Here is a 21376-nt window from a genome sequence, read left to right as displayed (position 1 = left end):
ATGTTGCTGTACAAGGAGACGAACTTTGAAGCAGACCACAGATGATTAATAATGGGTTATTTCTTCTGGTTATTTTCAGGGAAGAAAGCAGAAGCAGCTATCCAGGATTCCTGTGTGTCTTGAGATACTGATCTAGTCTGATCTCTGAGCCTAATTAGCAGCTTAGATATTGCTGAAAACTTGTTATATAAAGTTGCAGTACATCAGTGGTTTGAATAGCACAGCTTCGGCAATAATTAAAGAAAGGTCTTAGTGCTCAAAGGAAGATTAAATTCCGTACCATTTTGGCTGGCCTTCTGATTTTAGCATTACCAGGCTGTCCTGTCCAACTTCCATATGCTTTGGGAGCTCTGTGGCTGGAGCAAATGTGAAGTCACAGTTTCACCAGGACTCAGTGTACCTTCAAGTACTGCAGCCAGCAGTGTACATTAATAACTTGTGGCCACTGAAGTGTGTGCTTGGGAAATAGGATAGATGTAACTACATCTTTTACTTTTCCCAGCTTTTTTCCTTCACCTGTCTGGTCTTTTAAAATATTCCTTCTTTATGCAATTAGTATCCACTGTGCAAATTCGGGCTCCACTTGGGATGCTCAGCTCTCAGTTCTGTAGCTATCTTAAGCTTTCCTTTAACATGACTGAGCAGTGATTTTAGAGTGTTCCATTCTTCTTGAGAAACTTAGAGAAAGGGTGCAGGAAGTAAGGAGTAAATCTTTGTGTGTTTCACTAATGGGAAGCATTTAATGAGACTTTGAAAAATTTTGAACAAATTTGTCAATCTACAGTCAGGAACCAATAGAGAAGAGCTGTCATTTGCAGGTGGTGGTTGATCTTTTATTCCTTTTGACTGGTTCTGCCCACCAGCATGCAGCAATTACCCTTCTCATTTGTCTCTGGCATACAAGGAGATCTGTGATTCTGCAGTGACCGTGCTGTGGCAGTAGGCCAGCTGCCCTGCTGTGTACCTTCTACCTCGCCACAGTTCCTATTACCAATTTTCACGGTTGCCTTGCCCCCTTTTCCTACAGTGGTTAGAGTTTTTGCCCTGAAAGTGGGAGACCCGTGGTCATGTCGCTCCTCAGCCTGAGAGTAGCTAAACTCCATGAGTGAAGGGTTCTAGGATGAAGGATCCTTGCTGGCTGAGACAGGGAAGACTTTAGCAGCAGCACTTTGCAGAAAAAGGGCTGACATGTGTGTGGGTGGTCCCCCAAAGCATGTCACAGGAGAAGAAAGCCTGTTCCCTGATGGATTCATTCATTATTCCAGCCCCTGCAGGGTGACTGATATTCTCTCCAGGGAGTTCATAGCACAACAAAGAGACACTTTACATACAGAATCTTTTTTCCTTTCTAAACTGAAAACAACCGTTTCTCATCTTCATGAAAAGATCAGAGGGGACCATGTAATAGTCATGACTTCGTAAGCTTCTTTATTTAAGCCTTCACAAAGTAACTAGGTCAGCAATACATGCTTCTGGGCTATTGAATTTCCCTTCTTCCCCTCAGTCTATTCTTCCATTTCCTCACCCAATTTTACCACAAGGGAATGCCTTAAGTGAAAAATCTGGGAAGCTGATCCTTTTATTGCATTTGTAGTATTCTCATCTGGTAAGTATAGTGCCAGGCCATGAGCCTTTCAGAGCTATCATAACCCAAGTTTGCATGTAAACAGGAATACCACACTGTCTGGTTGTAACTAAAGCCGTATCTGCTCTCTCTTTGTTCTGGACAATAGGTATAGGAAGACATTCATCAGGAAGGAATTGGTAAACTATTCTGGAAAAAAAATACAACCAAAACATGTTTCCATTTTTTGTTTTTCTTTCTCCATCAGCTTCTTGCTCACACATTCCTTACTTCTCACATTTTATACTTTTGCCCTAAGGTTTCTGGCTGGCTGGAGGCTTTGCTGTTCTCACTTCTCCCTGAGGCCATGCTGGTATGATGAATATTTATTAGAGCATGAGCAGCCTAGGGATTCTTATACATATGTGTCCCCTGATTTTGATGTTTATGAAGGAAAATAAAAATGTGATTCCAGCTAAATCACCAATATTCAGTAACTGAGGTTCAGACTGAAGAATCAGGCATATCCTGTTGAGTTATTGAAAAAAATATGCACTTGACCCCAAAAAGATTTCAAAGTATCTGTATTAGACACAAAAGTTCCTTCTGTACAGACTGGAAGGGATTAACGGCTCCTTATTTTACATGAGAGAAGGAGAGGAGATTTGTTGGTGACTTACAACTAAGAACAACTTTTGCATTTTGGCCTATGGTTAAAGCAGTGAACTAGGAAATGAGAAGCCTCTTAGTCTCTGAAGACTCAAACGCAGATTTCCAGTTTCCCATGATTTCATCCATTGTATTTTTGATGCCATCATTAAACTGCAGTACAATCATATGTATTAGTATTTCCACAGTTCAACTTGTGTTGCTTAACATGTGGCAAAAAACAATGCAATGATGTGTTAATTACAGTTTCTATAGACAATTCTAGAACTTGTGGGAAATGAACAGAGATTGTTTCAACACTTATCTATTGTGATTGGGAAACTGAGGTTGAAAGAGTCTCATAACCCCTGTTCTTTCTCTGCAGAAATTCTGAATTAAAGCCTTTAGAGCATCTACATTTCTCAAACACCCTGCCAAGTTCAATAATATATTAGCACTTTTTTTCTCCCCTGTTTTTCTCAGGTTAAGGGGCTGTGTGCCAGGAGCTTGGTGAGGCACATGGAAGCATTGGTAACTTGCTTCTGTTTGATGACTGAAGGCCTCAACTTTCCCCTCAGTTGTCTACATATATATTATTCATGGTTCAGCCAATTTGCACATTCCCAAAGTAGGCTTTTTTCTTCTGCTGGCTTATAGTATGATTATTAGGCAAGTACCTAAGTTTGAAGGCAGAAACTTACTGGCCTTCTCATGGGTGAAGGTGAGTAGCAAATGCTAGAAGCAAACCACTAATTATTTGAAGTATCTTACCCTTGAAAGCTAATGACAAGGCACATTTACCACTATGATAACCACATACCTAGAAATAGAAAGCACTGACACCTGCTTTTCCAAGTTGTTGCTTAGCATGACTACTTAGACTACTCGTAAAATCACCACTTTTCCCTTTGAAAGGTGGGGTTTGATTTAAGTTTCCACTGTGCTTTTGAAAATGAGATATAGTTTGCTTTCACCAGGGCCTCAATTTCTACTCTATTGTCCTTAGCCTGCAGTGGGTAAGGAAGAAGGGTGTACTGTTTGTTTAGGGAACCGTGCTGTCTTTTTTGCATTCTCAGGTAAGAGTTTAATGTTAATTTCCTGCTTTTTCAACATGATGGACTGTTGCGGTTTTGGGCATAGGGAGAGCTGAAGAATTAGGACTAGTACCTACAGCTGCTGTTCTCTGGCTGGATATGAGATATGGTTGGTCAGATTGGTCAGATTTGCAGGCACTTTGCCATGCCTCGTTAAGATACCGTACATAACATAAACACCACTAGCTGGGGTAATTTGCCTTAAGGCACACTTAAGATAGTGCAACCTAGTTTAATCTGCTCTGCCAGAATGCTTAGCTGTAGGTAGCAGAGCTCACGTGGAAGTTTGCCACAGTTAGTTGGTGGAAAATAAGATTTCAAGCTGTGCTAACTTGATATTTTAGACTCTGTGGGGGAGGATATTATGAAAGGTACAAAAGCATCCGTTCAGACAAATGGAAGCTGTAGGAGAATGAAACCACCCCAGACACAAGGGGTGCATTTTTAGCAAACAGGATACTTCCGCTATTAGAGTACGGCCAAGTGATGTGATGGACTTTCCAATGTGAATCTCTAAATTAAGACAGAGTTTAGCTTGTAAAACACATATCCAGATAAGCTAGGGCTTTGCAAAGCTACCTGAGTGGAATGGCTTCACTTTCAGAAGGCCAGACTGGGAATAACATCCATAGAGTCATAGAGTTCTTGCAACCTTTGAATCTGTGATGCAGCAGGTTTCTACCACCAGGCTGGTATCACTCACATCCCTCTCAGAATTAAGACTAGCATCTCCAGAAGTAACAAAACAGTTAAACTGCTCTGCTAACTAATGTTGTACAGGAATATTTCAAATATGCATGGGTTATAAAATTTTACATCCGAGGAATTAAAAAAATGTCTCTATTGCTATGGAACGCTTTCCTCTGGTATAGTCTAAGCCATTACTGTGTTGGGAAAGCTTGGAATTGTTTTGCCTTATGAGAACGCTTTTCAAAACAAACTGTGTTCTACATGAGTGCAGTATTTGTGGGAAATGCCAAAGTGACAGCTTTAGAGAATGAGCTGCCCGTGTCACTGAACAGTTTTGCCAGAAACCATAGCAAAGCATGTAAGTGGCTCGTGGTGTTGGAAGGGATGCTGAGTGGTTGGGCTGCTATGACCATGCTATGCACAGCCTCCTCAATGACAGTTGTTGAAATAGTATTTTCATGACGAAACTATTAATCCACTTGGCATTTGATTAAAAAGATCAAGGCATTTCACAGAAGGCCTTAGACATCCTTCAGACTCTTACTGATTTCTACAGTTGAATAAGTGCCCTCCAGATGAAGGATGATGATGATCAATGTCCAGAAACATTTGATGACTCTAAAATATTAAACATCCATGAGTATAATTTGACATAGGAACACTCAGAAATTACAGAATCTGCTGAAGATCTTATGCTATTAAATTTAACTCATATATGTGACAATAAACATCTTCTGTCCTGCATTAGTAGGAACATTATGTAGTAGCAGAGGAACATGATGCAGTGTCAGAAATGAACTGAACCATTTAAAAATTTATCAAGTGTCATCATATTTTCACAGGTCTCAGTTGTCAGAAAAAAAAAAAGGTTGAAGTAAGTGGATGAAGTTTGAGGTATTCAGATGAAAATTGAGAGGCAGCGGTAGGTTCTGAGCTGCTGCTTGGTACACTTGCTCTCGTGATTCTGTCTTCTCTTCCCAGCCTTCTCTTCAATAGAAGGAATTGTTTTGTAGTGGTTTAAATTAGTCTCTTCTTTTCAATGTTTCTTTTAAACAAGGTTGTAAGTGTATATTCTGTCTTGAAGTCCTGGTGAAAGATTATGGTCTTAAGAATGAAGAGATAGCTGGGGGACTGAAATAGTGGATTTAGAGTAACAACTATTATGTAAAGCAACTGGGGTGGAGGGGGGAGGGGTGAACCTTGAAAATCCAACTTGAGGTGTACTTTCAAATTTACAATTACATTCTGCCTCGTCATAGATGAAGTGTAAGAGCCTGAAGTCCCTCACACATCCTCGGGCAGGTAGACTAAACATTTCAGATTGGCAGGTCCCTTTGTGCTGAGCAGTACCTAATGTGGGAATGTCGTCCCCCTTACATTGTAGTGCAAGCCCTGAAAGCAGTGAGTGATGTGTTGTTGTATGGAGTGAGAAGTGTTGTGTTCCTACATGCAGGTCTTTTAGTGTCCACAACTAATTTTTTTAGTGTAGGTGGACCATGCACTCATATAGATGCATGTGTCCTTAAAATATTCAGTTTTGTGATATAGTGAATGAATTCTCTTTGCCTGTGTTTAGAAACAATGGCAAAGATAAGGACCTTTCAGTGACATTTCAAGAGAGGTATTTAAGGCTGAAACACCTATTTGTGTCAGAATGGGCAGGTTTCACTCATGGCTTTTATTTTCCTTTACGCCCAGTAAAATTTCAACCTCAAATAGAAACGAAGGAGCTGATCTTTCCTGTCCTTATTTCAGCAGGGTGGTATTGCCAGCTAATGATGCACAGTCTCAAAGGTAACTGGAGGGAGTAATTTGCAAATGCATGAAAAGGAGCAGCTAATACCCAGGGGATATGTTAGCAAATTTACCTTTGGCAGACAAAGGAGATGGTGCTTTGTTGAGAGAGATACTTCTTTATCAAGAAATCTGATAACTCACTAACAGTGTACCACAGCAGTAGGATCTTTGCAACAGAAGTCTGAAAAAGAAAGTTTTCCTAAGGTTGAATATCATTAGAAGCCTGTGGTTTTATGCATATGCCCTTTTCTCAATACTCAGTATATAATTCCCATTAATAGTTGTGGCAGTTAGATGCATCTATCAAGATAGCATATCCCCAGGGTATTGAATTCTATTATTCTGCTTCTTTGCATGTAATTTGACAGAGACAAATATAACCATCTGAGCTACTGAATTTGAGAAAGATGTGTATTTTTCTTTGAATCTATTCAAAGGGATTCTACTCCTAGGGGATTACATTTGTGTCTAACTTTCCTCTGATTTACTATTTTAGCTGAGCTGATGGATTATGAAAGAGAGTAATTTCTTTTTAATACTGTTTTCCTGAGTCTGTCATTCAAAACTTGCTATGTGGGGATAGAATGGTTCATAAACACCATTTTCCTGAAGGAAAATGGCTTCTCACAGTAAAAAGGAGCTCTGAACAGAGCTTCCGCATAAACATGTTTGCCCATCAGTATCTGACAGAGGAGCCTCTGTGTGTGTGTTAAGGATGTGGACTTGTTAAATGAGTCTTCTTATTTGGAAACAGTTTTTCAAATAGACTAGGAAGGATGGATTATATTCAGGTCTACAGAAAGAAATTGCACAGAATTCTATCTTATCATAATTGGTAGATTATATTGTCAACTAGTGCCATAATAGCATCCTCTAGTCATGGAATGTGCCTTAACTTAAATTCCAGATCTCTCAAATGTTCCTCGAGTTCAGTTTCTAAATAAAATCAGGTATTTCATGCTCCTTACATTAGTAAGTTGTCTTTTTATGTTCAGCTTAAACCAAGATCCCCAAGTCTAAAATTGTGTCTACAATTTCGGCATGCATAACATCCTTGGTTTTGTTTTGTTTCCTTGTTTGTTCATTAATGGCTGGGAGGGACAGATAGTGGCTGTGAATGCACTTTTAAAAATCCCACTAATATTCTCCTTTTATCTGGAAAAACAAATATTTATAAATCCCTCTGATTTATGTAGCTGTGTAATGATTGAAAGTTTGAAAAAACAGTTGTCTGGTTAATCCATTTAAATGCTTATTTTGATTGGGCAGCTGTGAGTCTTTGTGTGCACGCAGCTTCTCCCCACACTTACTGGAGTGTTACAAAATATCACAGAAATTCTGGTTTGGTTCAGCCCAACTGGTGTACACACACACAGTTTTCTGTTGTACAGATAGAGACTCTTGCCATGCAGACCTCATCCTGGTTTAAGATGGCCTTAGGAGCTGTGGCCGAAGCCAGTTTGCTCTGCCAGTTCCCATCCTGGCTGTATGATCCTTGCTGAGATCATGCCTAAAGAATGTGGGTTCTGGATGGAGGCACAAAGCACCCCCTAACTCACAGCTGGAACACGCTCCGGCAGTGATACAAAAGGTGCACTTGCGAAGGGCCAGTGCAGAGGCTCACTACAGAGCTGTGCATGGAAAAAGTACAAGAAACTTCTGTTCAAATATCTCTGCCTAGGTGAAATTAAAACACTGAATGGCAGGCCTGCGATTTACGTGCTCCAAACCATGCCATTGTACATAAAATCTTTTTATGTCTTACTCATGCTATTTCTGCCCCTTGTGCTTTGTAATTATGAAGTATTTCCTACTTGTAAATGTGATGCTTAAACTGATATTTGAACAGATGCAGCCCATTCCAATTACCATGTTATATTTTACGATTGCTTTTGGTTTTGTGTTTTTTGTGGGGTTTTTTTAATCCCAAATCCACTATTTGAGTTTGGCCTTGTTTGACTAAATTTTTGTCTGTTGTTCCATAGGATCTCAATTCCAGTTTAGAAAAAGGAATTGTAGTCAGAATCAGGATCTTTGAAATCAGAGATACAAGTTGCAGTTCAGCAGAAGTTTCAGAACAAAAGGTAAAACTTTCGTCTGGGTTTACAGAATGTTTTCCCAGACTAGTGGCAGTTTCAGGTAAATATTCATCACACTTTTGCCCCGAAACAAAGCAGGATTGTGTCGACTGATGGAATTTTATTTTTTGTGTTCACATTACAGAACTGCAGCAAAATCAGATATTTCACATCAGGCAGAGAATATATGTGCTTCACATGCTCTCTGTCCCTTTAATATCCTTCCTCTTGAAAAAATTGTAGTCTAAAACCAAAACCGTTCTGACTCTTCCAGCATCCTGTGAAGGGAGGCATCTGATAGGTCTCTGTACTGCAGAAGCAACAGTCACGGAGAGTAGTACCTGTCTTCTCAGATGTCTCCCGTAAATGTTAACTCCAGACACCAAAAGTCCTTTTTTCTATACTTCAAAATCAAAATAACCTCCAACCTACTCTTCCAGCGGATTTAAACAACTGTGAGGCCTGAGGTGCTTCTGCAGATATGTCTGGGATGAAACATCAATCCTTGGAGTGCTCCCCAAAGCATTGTAATCCATGCTGATGAGTCCTGAGCAAATCCCATCTGCCCTTGCAGTGATGACGCCAGGCAGAAAAGACTAACTGAGCAGAGCCCCTGTTTCCTCTCCTGGAAGGGCTGTGACATCTCCTGTCTCGGGGCAAGTAACATTTGAAAGCAGCCTGTGGTTTGGAGGCAGCAGCAGATGGCAGGTCCCCTGTGTCCCTGGCACGTTGGGGAGCCTGACCTTTCCCCAGGAGTAGCTCCAGCCATAGCTCCACTGAGACTTTTCTCTGCCCTCGGCAGTGCTACCGCAGCTGAAATATGCAGTTTTGCCTTACCCCAGCTGTGGGTTGCCGCTCCTCATACCACATTCTTCATTGTGTTTGTGTTGTCAGATTGATGTCTAGACTGGAGAGCTCTTCTGGGTCAGGCTGGCCTTTGGAGGGGGAGGGAGGTGTGGTAAGGTGCGGTCTGATTCCTCTGGGAGCGAGGAGAAAGTGAGACGTGGGATGTGAACTAATAATGAGCAGGGGAGCATGACTGATGTTTTTGCAAAATTCTTTGTGCAGATATTCCTCTATGGCCTCACTAGAGAGAAAGGGAAGAAAAAGGGGGAAAAGGGAAGATCTGTTGTGTTCACAGTGCTTTAGAAACAAATTTGTGATTTTTCTGAAAATGGTCTGAGGATTTCTCCACGAGGCAGATAATTGTTGTTCCCAAAATATGTTGTTTCTTTGCATCAGAAAGGAATATTAAAAATAAGATGTCAGAAGAGATGTGCTTGTGAACGGGCCTTTGCAGTGGCACCCCCAGAGGAGGGATCAGATGAGGGCTCTGTAAAGTTGCATGTGGCAGGAGCCTTTCAAAGGGGAATATGGGTATGGCTTTCTGACTTCTAAACCTGTCAGGAAAGTGTGTGTCAGTAGTTTTCAGGGCATACTAGTAAAGCAAATAAAAACGAGAATTAAAGGCATAAAATGGCAAATACAGGAGTGATACTTTTTCTGATTCACCAAGCAACCTGGCTGTATCAAAGGAAACCTGTGGGAGTCAGATGTAACTTTGAATTTCCTGTTTTGTGTGATTTGTCACAGTCTTTGTCTGTGCTTCATTTTCACTACTTTAAAAAGCAAGCTAAAGTCTTCCCCCAAAGTAGCATATTCTCATAACCTTTCCTGGAGGTAGGTCTTTAAGACCAGAGAGGGTTTGGAAGTGCCTACCAGTCTCCTGAGTGAATAAACAGGATTAATGAATATCTCCCCACCTGCATTAACTCTAGGCAAGCCATGGCAATTTTTAGTTATTATTAACACAGTTTCTTCTATATTTTAGTTATCTCAGTGTGCTCTTTTGAATACAGTAGATGATATACATTTGGCAAGAGTTTAGCTGTAGCAAGGGTTAACTAGTGAGAGTTAACTGTAGTTTCAGCAGAAAGATTTGGCTTTTTGCCACCTGAGTGTTTGTATGCTGCCAGTGTAAAGAACAGTCTTTAAATAATTTCCATTTGCATTTGGAAGAGATTATTTTCTGCTGTCTATCCAACCTTCCTTATTACTGCTGAAAATGCTGCATGTAGATAATCAAGTGATACAAAAACTTTTTTCACATACGGAATTCAGACCTCTTGAGCTTATAGCTGATTATAAAGTAATTGAATAAACCACAACAACTTTATGTGTGGTAAGTCTCAATTTTGAGTCTGACTAGACTTGTTCCTAATACAACCTGTATTGAGGTAACTTAACAGGATCCAGCTTTAACAGGTTTTGATGATCTACATGAGAACTTTAAAACCTCCAGCCCTTTAATTAAAATGCAATAAACTCCTGTGGTAGTGTTCCTGGCCAGCACTTAGTTATTTGTAGCCATTCAGAAAGTTAGGCAGGATGAGGCCTTGTACTAAATAAGAGTAAAGTCCTGTGAGAGTGTCATTTGTGAGTGTTTGGCCAAGCAAGTATGTTACTGTTTTTGATTTGTGTGTGTCTTTGGTGGTGCAGGGGGAGTTGAGGGCAGGGCTCCATCTGCCCAGGGTGCTCTGGTGTGGCAGTGAGGAGCCACCACAGCAGTTGTCATTGTAAGGGAAAAATAGGAACTGTACCCATGTGCCCACCGACTCTGTCCATCACAAGATAGGCATTTAGGACTGCCTTTAAGTAAGAAAGTGATGCCTTCCAATAAGCAGCACTGCTACCTTAAGAATATGATAAATTTCTTTTATGATCTCATGGGCTTTTCAGTTTGCATGTGACATTGAGCACATTCAGTAGCCTTGCAGATAAACTGAAGTGCCAGCATGTGTCTCTGTGGAACAATTCATGGCTAATAGAAATAGCTTAGCCATAACATTTCTAGCTAATAAGTTCTGTTCCACCAACACTGGGTGGACTTCTGAATTTCCCCGTTGGAAACTGGGAGTTTAATAAATAGACCCTTGAAAACAGGGTAAATGGCTCTTTAAGATCTATGTTCCTCATTACTTTTGTCATAAGATACATAAGGGGAAGAAATATAAATTCAGCTTTTGGAGGGAATATGTGCCTCTATCAGGACAAATGATTCACCTTCCCCATTGCTATTATGAAGAATTAAGAACTCTATCATATTTTGAAGCAGGCAGGCAGTGGTGTGACTACTGAGGGAACAGGAGTGGAGAGAAGCAGGTTACTCTAAACAGGCTTTCTTACCTGGCTGCAGGAAGAGATGAAATAGGTCCAGAAACTCCATTCAAGCTTCTACCTGTAGAAGGTACAATTGTATGGGTTTGTACTGGCAAGGTTCTGTAGCAGAGAGTAGAGGCACGTTTGTGTTTTTCTGAGTCAGAATTGTTTCTAATTATGTACGTTCTGAATGTTAGGGGGTCTTCCACAGAGACTCATCTGTCATGAAAAAATATCACAGAAATAGCGGTATTATGCTTGAATGATTGCTGTCTATTTTCAGACTGTGTAAGTTGGAAAAATAATATTTGTACAAAGCTGAAGTGTTTATACTCTTTCAGCCCTGTTTCAAGTGAAGTAATGGCAGTTTTCACTGAGCAGAGGAGAATACAAAGTGAGGTTTAGATGCAGGATATGCTTCTTAGTGCACAGGTCAGAGTTAGTTATGCAAATGTCAGTTCTGAACCATGAATCATGCTTATTCCAACAAAGCAGAAAAGCTGTTTTTGCTGATTTTGAGAACCAGATGAGCATTGCTGTGTTCGATGTCCATTGTATATCTGAAGTCCTGGGAGGGGTAAACCACCAAAGACAACTTCCAGTAAATTCCAAACTCAGTGTATTATGCAGAAAAAAACCCCTCGACACTGTAGTCATTACTGAATAAATTTAACTTTGTGTTATATCACATATGGTTCCCCATATGTGATATGTGCGCTGTTTACCAGCTTCATTAGGGAGACTGTGGGTTAAAGTCAGAAGATGAAATGTCCATGTAAGTGCCCTATGAGAAGCCATCATTTAGATTTTTTTCAGCGTCTTTGCTTGGAGACAGTATTCTTTTGTTCTGCCAACCATGCAGTGCTAAATAGGGGCCAGAAAATGTGCTGCAAGTTAAAGAATCGCAGGTGAAAATCCATCTCATTATTTGAGGCATCACAATAATGTTTTCAGAATGCTTTCACACTTGTATTGTACGTGCTGAGCTGGAGTCTCCTCTCACCTGCACTGCTGTCAGTCAGGAGTCACGACAGTGAGACCTGTTCTTAGGCATGTTTGAGGCACTGCCGTGCCCTGTACTAGCCTAGCCCATGATTAAAACTGCTAATGAATGCTCATTTTGAAAATAGTGGATAAAAATAGTAGTATTTTAATGCTTTAAATGCAAAAATTATTTCGATCTTCAGGATCTCCAGCTTAGTGTGCTGTTCCCTCTCTTATTTGGGTGTCCCTTCCCCCAGCTCCTGCCAGGTTTGATTCTGTGTCTGTGTCAATGCCTGCAGCAATCCCTAAAGCAAAGTTTTGCCAGTTCCACTTGCTGTTAAAAGCCAGGCACTTCTACTGCAGAGGCAAGTTAAATGAAGTTTTCCAACTCCTGCTCCTTTTCTTTTGCCTCCTCCCTCTGCATGGACCTTCCTCTATACTTTGCTTGCTGGTAGGTGAGAAATGTTTGTTTCTCAAATTCAGTGCAGTTCATCAGTGGCTTTCTGGCTTCCTTTCTTCTGTTTTGGTCTTCCTTCAGCAGGGGGTGGCCAAACTACTCCTGGCTAGGTCTAGCTGGTCAACATAGCTTACCTAGTCTGCTGTCTTCTTTCCTAGCAGACTTCTCAGTCATGGCTGAAGAGCAGGTCACACAAACCTGAAAAAAGCCTGTGGGGGCCCCACCAAAATATTCTTTGGTGTGATAGGTGTGACTTGCATTTTATTCATATAATGGGCAAAAGCCTTTACATGACAGGGGGAAGCCATGACATGCATCTCCTCCAAGTAGTTTACAAAGTACTGTGTTGAAACAGGAAGTTATTTTGGCTTTTATCCACTGCTTTGCCCCTGAAATTTGCAAAAGTGCAATCAGTACACACGTAAAGGCACAACTTTAGGTACTGACTAAGGCAGCTGTTGTGCTCTGTGGTAGTCAGTGATCTGTGACTATGTATGATAAAGATCAAGGCTGAAAGATTCTGCAAAACAATCCATAGGAATGTGGTTTCCTGGAGTCCTGCCACAGGGATAGTTAAACATTCATGGAACCTGTTTTCCTCTGACATATTTTAGTTATACGTAAAAGATAGCACATGTTTGGCTTTACAGAGGCTGTCTCAGCACTCTTGATAATCATTGTTGCTAATCTTAATAGAAAGTCACCAAATCATGAAAGTCCAGTACCCATGGTAATCCTGCTGGGGTAACTCTTAGTTGAGATAAAGGACTACGCCCAAAGCAGTGAACAAGATGGTGTGAACACTGTGAGCTCATTCTCACATGGCAAAAATAGGAGTATGCACCAGAGTGACACTCCATTTCAGCTCAGACAACATTCAGCTTGGAAATGGCAGCTACAACTGAAATACTGAAAATACATATTTCATAGGGTTACCCTAAAGGTATTGTGATGAGAATTACCAGGTGATCTGCAGTGCTGCAAGCTCCTGTGATTTCATGATGAGTAATACAACGCAGCTATTTTTCTTGAAGATCCACCTCCTGGATCCAAATGATTTATTTTCATTTTATCTTCTCTTTTATTTTTTAGTTAGACGGTAATTCCAACCCTCCTGCTCATGGCCAAAGTTTCAAAACATATCTCAAAAAGTACTTCTACGAGTACAGCCAGCAATGGCAAGTAGGGGATAACCCAGCAGTTGTTTTTTTGGTTGCTTGGGGTTTGGTTTTTTGGTTTTGGGGTTTTTTTTTGGCTGTGTTTTTTCCCTTCCTTTATTTCCATGATCTGTCTGGCTAGTCTTGTGATTTTGTAACTCATGATTTTTTTTATCTTTAGGATTGATTATGTTTCTGTCTTCACTTCCTTGTATTACCACACTGGACATTATCAGTATAATTAAGAATAACCATGGGTTATTCATCCAGGTCTTGAAAGCAAAGCTCAGATCATACATTTTCCTTGACTCTCACTCCTGCAATTAATTCAGCAATATGTGTAAGGCAGATTTAATGAATCTGGCAGTGTCTCCATAACTGTTCCACTAGGGTTGTAGATCGTGTACTGGGGATAGTAGTCAAAACAGAAGTCATGCTGTGTTTAGTGCAGTTCCTGGAAAAACTTGATGTCTTTCTGTTGGATGAGAAGATAATACAGTTTGGATGCTCTTCATAGCTGCTGCTGTTCTTTCCAAACATGGATATATGATGTCATGGAGCTATGCTCTTTGGGAGAACAAGGACAATCTGCTTCAAGGCTCTCTGATAAAGGCATTGTCCTCCTGGCAGATTTCCATGATGTAAGATTTCCATGGAGTGAAATCTTAAAATCTCTCCCATCAGGTGGAATTAGCTCACAGCAGCTGAATACTTGAGTTCCCATCCCAACATCTCTCTCAGCATTTTTTTTTGAGGGGGTGGGATGAGATCTGCCTGCTGTTTTATAAGTATTCGTGTGCCAGAGACACTGGATGAGAGAATAGAAGTGCTGTGACAGGATTTTACAAGATAGGAGTAAGAGAAGTTGGCTTCTGTTTCTGAAATGCATCCTATGGCATAAAAAGCTTTCCAGTGTAGAAAGTTCTGGAAAGACAGCATGCTGGTTTGGGGTTTACTTAATGTTGTTAGCTTGTGAGAATTCTGTAATGATATTAAAAATAAGCGAAAAGTAAACTACAATGTTAGGCCTCAATAGAAGCTACATATCTATAAACAACAGATGCAAACAATTTCATGCCAAGTCAATAGACTTTGGGTGAGGTGTCCTGTTTATGATGTCCCAAGAAATCATAAATAAAGATGTGAACCATAGATGTTCTGCAAGCCTGGCTCTACCAGAATCCCTGGAGTGGACATTTCTAACGTGACTGCACTAGTGTCTCTTCCACAATGTCCAGCCCACGTGTTGGCTTACATGTTCTGTGCATTTTAACCATGGCAGCTGATCTCTGCTGAACTGGTTGGCTGAAAGTTTCATAGCCTAGAAACCACAGTCTTTTATTTGGAGCCCTCTCCATGGACAAGGAAGCAAGAAAAGCTAGAATTAGGCTTCCTGTAGAAGTCAAAATAAGAAAACTAACATTAGACAGTGGATGGCAAATTCAAATTTTAGGAGACAAGCACACATTTTAAGATGGCTTCATTCACCTGTGAAAATCTCTGATTTCTCTTTTGACTTTTTCATTATATTCACTTTTTTTGTTATGCCAAATCAAAGGCTTTTCTGTCCACAGTGTTCACAGTGGCTTTACTTGTCTTAACAGGAGAAAATCTTCAGTTGGCTCATGTGTATGAAGTGTGCAGCAGGATAGTCAAACATTTTTAGAGATGAATATTCAAGTGACTACAAGAAGAGGAGCAGTCTGCTGGTCCTGAACCACTCCTTGCTTATGAGTCCCTCAGGGAATGAGTGAAAACACTTTCCTGGGGAAGAATCCTACCAATTTGTCATTCTCCAGGCAGGACTTTGTTGATTAAATATAGGTGTGAGTTCATGTGACTTAGAAGAAGACCCATCTTTTCAGGATTTCTAAGGCCTCAGAGGCTAGTAGCAGGCTTTGATCAAGGAGTGATGTCAAAGTTCCTATCTAACTCCAGATTTCCCCTCACGCCATCTGCAGGGTGTGGTTTCAGCATCAGATAGAAAAAGTCAAACTTGACTTTAGTTTGGAACTAGATGGGTTATCACAGTGCACAAGGTCAAGGAGTAATAACAAACAACACACCAACACCTGCTAGAGCATTATGACATATAGGGAGAGTAAACTGCAGTCTCACTTTAAACCAAATGTTGAAGCAGGGAATAAAATTTGTCTACCTGGGCAGTTTAGACAGTTCTTTGAACTGCCACAGGCATGAATAAAGAGTCACTGATCTGTCAGCCTCTGTTAGAAGAATTTCAGGGAGAAAATGTAAGTGTAGTCAGTTCTGGAACTCCCAAAACCCCATTAGCTTTTGACAGTAATGAAACCTGATCAGAAATTACCTGGTCCTAACTGCCCAAACTTTTGCTATTGTTGCTAGTGATTAAACTAATGCCTACCTTAGAAACTTAAAGTTTATGACCTTACAGTGGATTTCTACTTCCAGATGGATTTTTTCCCTTTTTTTTTTTGTTTTTGGTGGGGTTTTTTGTTTGTTTGTTTTTGTTTTAGTCAGGTAGTTTGATTTGGATATCTCTCCTTGGAAGAGGGCCAAACATATTTATTTTCATCCATTTGTTCTGGTGGGTAAGCCTTGGCAGAACCTGGCACAGCCAGGAACGACATAGGAATCAAAACCTTTCTCTCAACAAATATAATGTGTTCAAAATACTTTACCTAAGGACCCACCTTCATGTGGCTCTTGGCTCCAGTGCTGTGGGCACTGGAGGGAACTGAGTCATATTTATGGCAGAGCGATCCATCGTGCCACAGCTGCCATGTGAGCTCAGAGCTGAAAGCAGCACTGATGCAGCTGAAGTCTTTGCAGTTTGAGGAGTGGATGCCTTTCCCCCGTGTTCAGTTGTGAGATGCTTGGCACCCTGCCGCAGGTTTCCTGTGTACATTTGGGTGAGTCACTTTACCTCTCCCTCAGTATTTGTCTCTATTTTTGTTCCAGGCTTTTAGGACCATTGATTTTTATTTTTTTTTTCTGGGTAGAGGGGCAATCCCTCGCTATCATGTTGTTTCGATCATTACTGCAACCTAGATAAGTTGTGACAGCTATTAGTTTCTCCTCAGGATGTGGTAAGAGACACCATCCAGAAGAGATGTCCAATTTGCTATAGTGAGGATTATGTTAACATGTATTTCATAGAACACTATATTCAAGACCTTCTGAGTTCCTACCATACCTACTTCAGTGAGGCTTTGTTCCTCTACATGGCTGTTGCAACACACAATTAAGAACAATAAATGTTTATCTGGGGCTTAAAATTCTGTCAGCCCACAATATACTGCCAGTATTCTCCACCCATGTAAATGTTCCCAGTGTTGCAGAGGGGTTGACACACTTCCCTTGGAAGAGAAAAGTAGCAATGTTTATTTCAACAAAGTTTGATAGTAAATGTGACAGTGCTGTAGCAAGCTTTGATGGCAAGGTACACTTGGTTGTTTACTGCATAGAGGACAAGGTGGGACAAAACTGTCAGAGACACCCTCGTTTTGAGTAATGAGGTTCAGAAAGGATGCCCTCACATTCTAAACCCCTTTCTCAGGGGTTTTCCAGGTGTGGCTGGATCCAGACCGAGCTCCAGGCTAGGAACTTAAGTCTAAAGGATTATATGTGCACAAGCAGTCCTTTATCTCATTTAGCTAAGATTTCAAAGTTTCAGCATGCTTATTCCCCTTATACTTACTGAGTATCTGATGCAATAAGGATTCCCTCAACCTCAAGGAGCAACATGAAGAGGCATCTCTGTTCAAGAGGAGATCCTGGCATGCAGCCCATTGCTGTGCAGGAGAGCTCAGCAGACCCTGGGCTGTTCCCTATTTATGGAGTAAGATGATTGACTTATAGGAGTATTTGCATGCCAGCTGTATTTTGGTTGGCGCATGTTCAACTAGTCCTCAGCTGTTGAGTAAATTTTATGGCCCTCAGCTATTGTGTTGCTATCTGTCTTCCCAGAGTCCAGCTTTAAGCCAGGTGCAGCCCTCACAACCTCCACTGTTAGCTCTTGCTTAAGCCAAAAGCCAGGGGGGAGCATGCTGCCACACCCAGTGAGCTCATCCTAACCATCCCCTCTGTGTAGCATCTTCTTCTATACTATAAAACCATTGGAAGTTTTGCCACTGATTATAGTGGCTGTTAGATCAGAAACCTTAGATCAGCATGCTACTGATGAGAAAGATATGTGATTTGGATGAAGAGAGGATTTTTCTCTCAGTCCCTCACAATGGTTCAGAAATCCATTTAAAATGTTAGCAAGAGGCCCTTTTATTTCCTCCTGGAAAAATCATGTGTATTTATTTCCTGTAATAAAATAGTCTAATGGTAGTAAAGAGTGAAGTTTCTAGAAGGAAAAAATTGATTTCCCAGCTAATTGAGTAGAGAGGGGGAAATTATAAATCCCTGGTTGCCTATTACAGGTTGACTAGCAAAATTTGGCCACAGAAAGCAACATGAACACAGTTTTAACTAGCTAGTTAAACATGAACTAGTTTTAACTTGTAGCAGATGGCTACAAGAGAAGGGCTGTGCTGCACGTAAGCCCAGTATCTCCTCAATGTGGTTCACCCTACTTTTCCAAATACATTGCAAAATGAGTCAGACTGAAACCGTTGTTGATTATCTGCTCCACTTCAGATAGTTGCATGTTCGTTTTAGCTTTAGAAAGAGGTTTGTGTCAGCGTTTTCTGTTCCTTGTAGTTACACTGTCTTTTCAAAATAGTTTTTGAGCTTAAAGTATGTTTCCTCAAGTTCAAACACTGATACAAAAAATATCTCTTTCCTTACCGCTGCCACACTGAAGCAGATGGTGAGTTCTAAGACTCAGAACCGGTAAGCATGTAATTATTCAATTTCTGGGTACAGAAAAGTAGCTGTTGGGTCAAAGCAGGCATCTACAGGACAGGCTGTCATTGCAAGTTAGAGTTCAAGTCCCCTGCAGTTAGGCCAGTTAGACTCCTGCAGTAGATCACATGAGCTGCACAGCTGCCCTATTGCATTTCTAGCTTGAGTTTCACCCACAGCCTCTGGCAGACCATCTATCTTAAGCTCAAAGTCTGTTCTAGCTCTGTGGTCTTTATGTGTGAACAGTGATCAGATTAGGGATAACACCTAAATTATGCCTTAGGTTAGTAAAGACAAAATTGCAAGCTTCATCCTGATCCATGTTATAATGATGTCACACAGCTAATGTGCGTTCTCACTGTGGAACCCGCAGTTACTGTGGCACACAGACCATGATGCAGTGTTATGCAAGGGGGACAGATACACTGCCTGGAGTAAGGCAAATGGGTGAGTGCAGAGGAGCTGTTTCAGTACAAACTGCTCTTGGAAAATGCACAATTCTGCAAATTACGAAGCAACTTTTGCTCCCTCTGAAGTCAATAGCAGTTCATTTTGCTTTTTCAAATTCACTTTGATTAACCTGGTCTTGACATTGTGGCACTTTCCTTGTTGTAAAGAAAATTGGTAGCTGTGAAAGATCAAAGATTTTCTAATATAAGGTAGGAGGAAATGTTTGCTGCTGATGAAAACCTTATCTTCATAATAAGCAATAAAGCAATCTGATCTACCATTATTGAGTTTTGAGTTTCTTTTTTTTTTTTTTTTTAGCTGAATTTACATCACCTGTAGACAGAAATAAGGAAAGTGGACTGAAAATGTCAAACCTATGCAAATTTTGTGATATTAAAATAACAACCTGCTCAAACCAACATCAGTGCAAGAGCAACTGCAATATCACTTCTATCTGTGAGAAGAGCAGTGAAGTCTGTGTTGCTATATGGTAAGTTATTTCTTCATACAGGGGGACAGGAGCACACCCTCATTCATCATTGCTTAGTACTTTCCTCGATTGCTCTGATATTCAGAATGTCCCAGGCTTTGCTCTCCTGCTTCCTACTCATATCTCTGCACAGCATACCGAGAGTTGTTTGAGGTTAACAATTCTGATATTAAATGTTCTGGGGACTTTTTTTACTTCTAAAACAGTCCTGTTCCAGCTTAAGCTGTTATTGGAAAAGAGGCATGGTTTTGTGCAAGCCATTAAGCTGTATCCACCCACAGCACTCAAGAGTAGAAACAAATTTGAGGCTCAAGAGAGGACTGTAGTGACAGTTGCTGAACAAAGACAATTCTCTCTCAGGTTTCAAGGGAACTAGATTAAGTAGATTTATCAGAAGAAGCTTAATGCCTTGTATAGGTAGAAATACTTCCTCTTAATGGGAAAAAAAATTCTACATAGGTAGAGACTTTGATGTAGGCATGATGCTTTTTATGTAGCCTATGTCTAGGTTCACAGAAATCAAGAGTTTAAGAAAATGAGTTGTAATCCATTTTTAGGATTTATTGGCTTTAAGCTTGTGTTCTAGTCTAAAAACTGAGGATTTCCTTGCCCTTCCATAATAGGAATCCAGTCCTACCAAAGAAAGCCAGTAACACTCTTAATGAGTTAATAATTCGACTGAAGGAACACAACTGACATTTTGCAGCATTGCTGCTGATTTAGTAAAATAATTAGAACCACTTACAGAGGGACATAACTAATTAATGTGCTGAGGGATTAGTTGTGTCCATTGACTTGAGATGTTTGGCATAACTGAAAGTAGGCATTTCAGTTCAGGATCAGTCCAGTGTACTTTTCCATATTTGTCCTGTGCTTCTTTAGTAAGTCATCGGTGTCTGTCATTGCCATGAAAAGGAGCTGCTGTACAATTTAAGACACCTTTTGGATTTTTCATGACCATTTATCCAAAAGGCAAGTAAGTTGAGAACTGTAAAGTGCTTTTTGCCTTTGAGTCTTTTGTCAATGAAATTAAATCTGTGGACCAGAACAAAACACAGGAATATGGTCCAGATTATCAGCTGTAAATATTTCCCTGAGTGTGAGGCAACTCTAATTTGCATCAGTTTTTATGACTGGTATTTTTCTGAGGTTTTTTTTTTTGGTTGGTTGAGGGGTTATTTTGTATATAACTCCCTCAGTGCACAGTTTGTGGCTGATTGTAGGCTTCAAAAGCAAAATGAAAAGACCAACTCACTAGAAATTCCTCCGATTTTGAGGAAATAATTCCATTTTTATCGTAATTTCCCACAGATTTTTACTGTCTGTTCAGTGACCACAAAAACCAAAAGTATGTTCTGAAGTTCATAGCAGTTCATTGAGCATTAGCTTGAATAATTCTGAGATTTTCAGAGGCACTCTTTTGAGCTTAGCAGTAATATGATACAGGAATAGCCGTGACATTGTACAAATGTGAGGAGTCCAGGCAGTGCCAAATTTACCCCATTCAGGAAAGACAGAGAAAAACATATGATGCTCTTTAAATGTCATTTATATTCGCAAAAGAGGCAAGTTTTGGGCAGGCGAGGTCCTGTCTGCTCCCTTTATAAAATATTCCTTTTTTGATTTCAATTTTCTCCTTTTCCTTTTTAGGAGACAGAATGATGAAAATGTGACATTAGAAACAATATGCCATGATCCCCAGGAAACACTATATGGTCACTTTTTGGATGACTATAAATCAGAGCAGTGTTTGATGAGGGAAAAGAAGGACGATGGGGGATTGATGTTCATGTGTTCCTGCACAGGTGAAGAATGCAATGATATGCTCATCTTTACATCAGGTAGGTTTAATAATTCACCTTGCATTCCTGCATTCCTTGCAAGTAGTATTAACTATGTTAATATTAGCTGTGTTAATTAAGCTTGATTTGAAACTAGATGTCCTGACTGCTGATCCATGGTTGTGTGATCAGTG

General features: G+C 40.4%; 1 protein-coding gene across 1 annotated transcript in view; it reads left to right on the top strand.

Annotated features, from left to right (window-relative positions):
• The window catches only part of TGFBR2 (transforming growth factor beta receptor 2), a 59440-nt gene that overhangs the window by 7946 nt on the left and 30118 nt on the right, over positions 1-21376 (top strand). The window contains exons 2-3 of the mRNA XM_005519145.3: positions 19230-19401; positions 21052-21242. Coding sequence (XP_005519202.1) covers positions 19230-19401; positions 21052-21242 — 363 coding nt within the window. The remainder of the gene's footprint in view (positions 1-19229; positions 19402-21051; positions 21243-21376) is intronic.

Source organism: Pseudopodoces humilis, chromosome 1 (genome assembly GCF_049639895.1).
Source record: "Pseudopodoces humilis isolate 2021_Gansu_Grassland_sample_001 chromosome 1, ASM4963989v1, whole genome shotgun sequence".
NCBI lineage: Eukaryota > Metazoa > Chordata > Aves > Passeriformes > Paridae > Pseudopodoces > Pseudopodoces humilis.
Note: the sequence above shows the minus strand (reverse complement) of the source record. Positions and strands in the feature narration are given on the sequence as shown.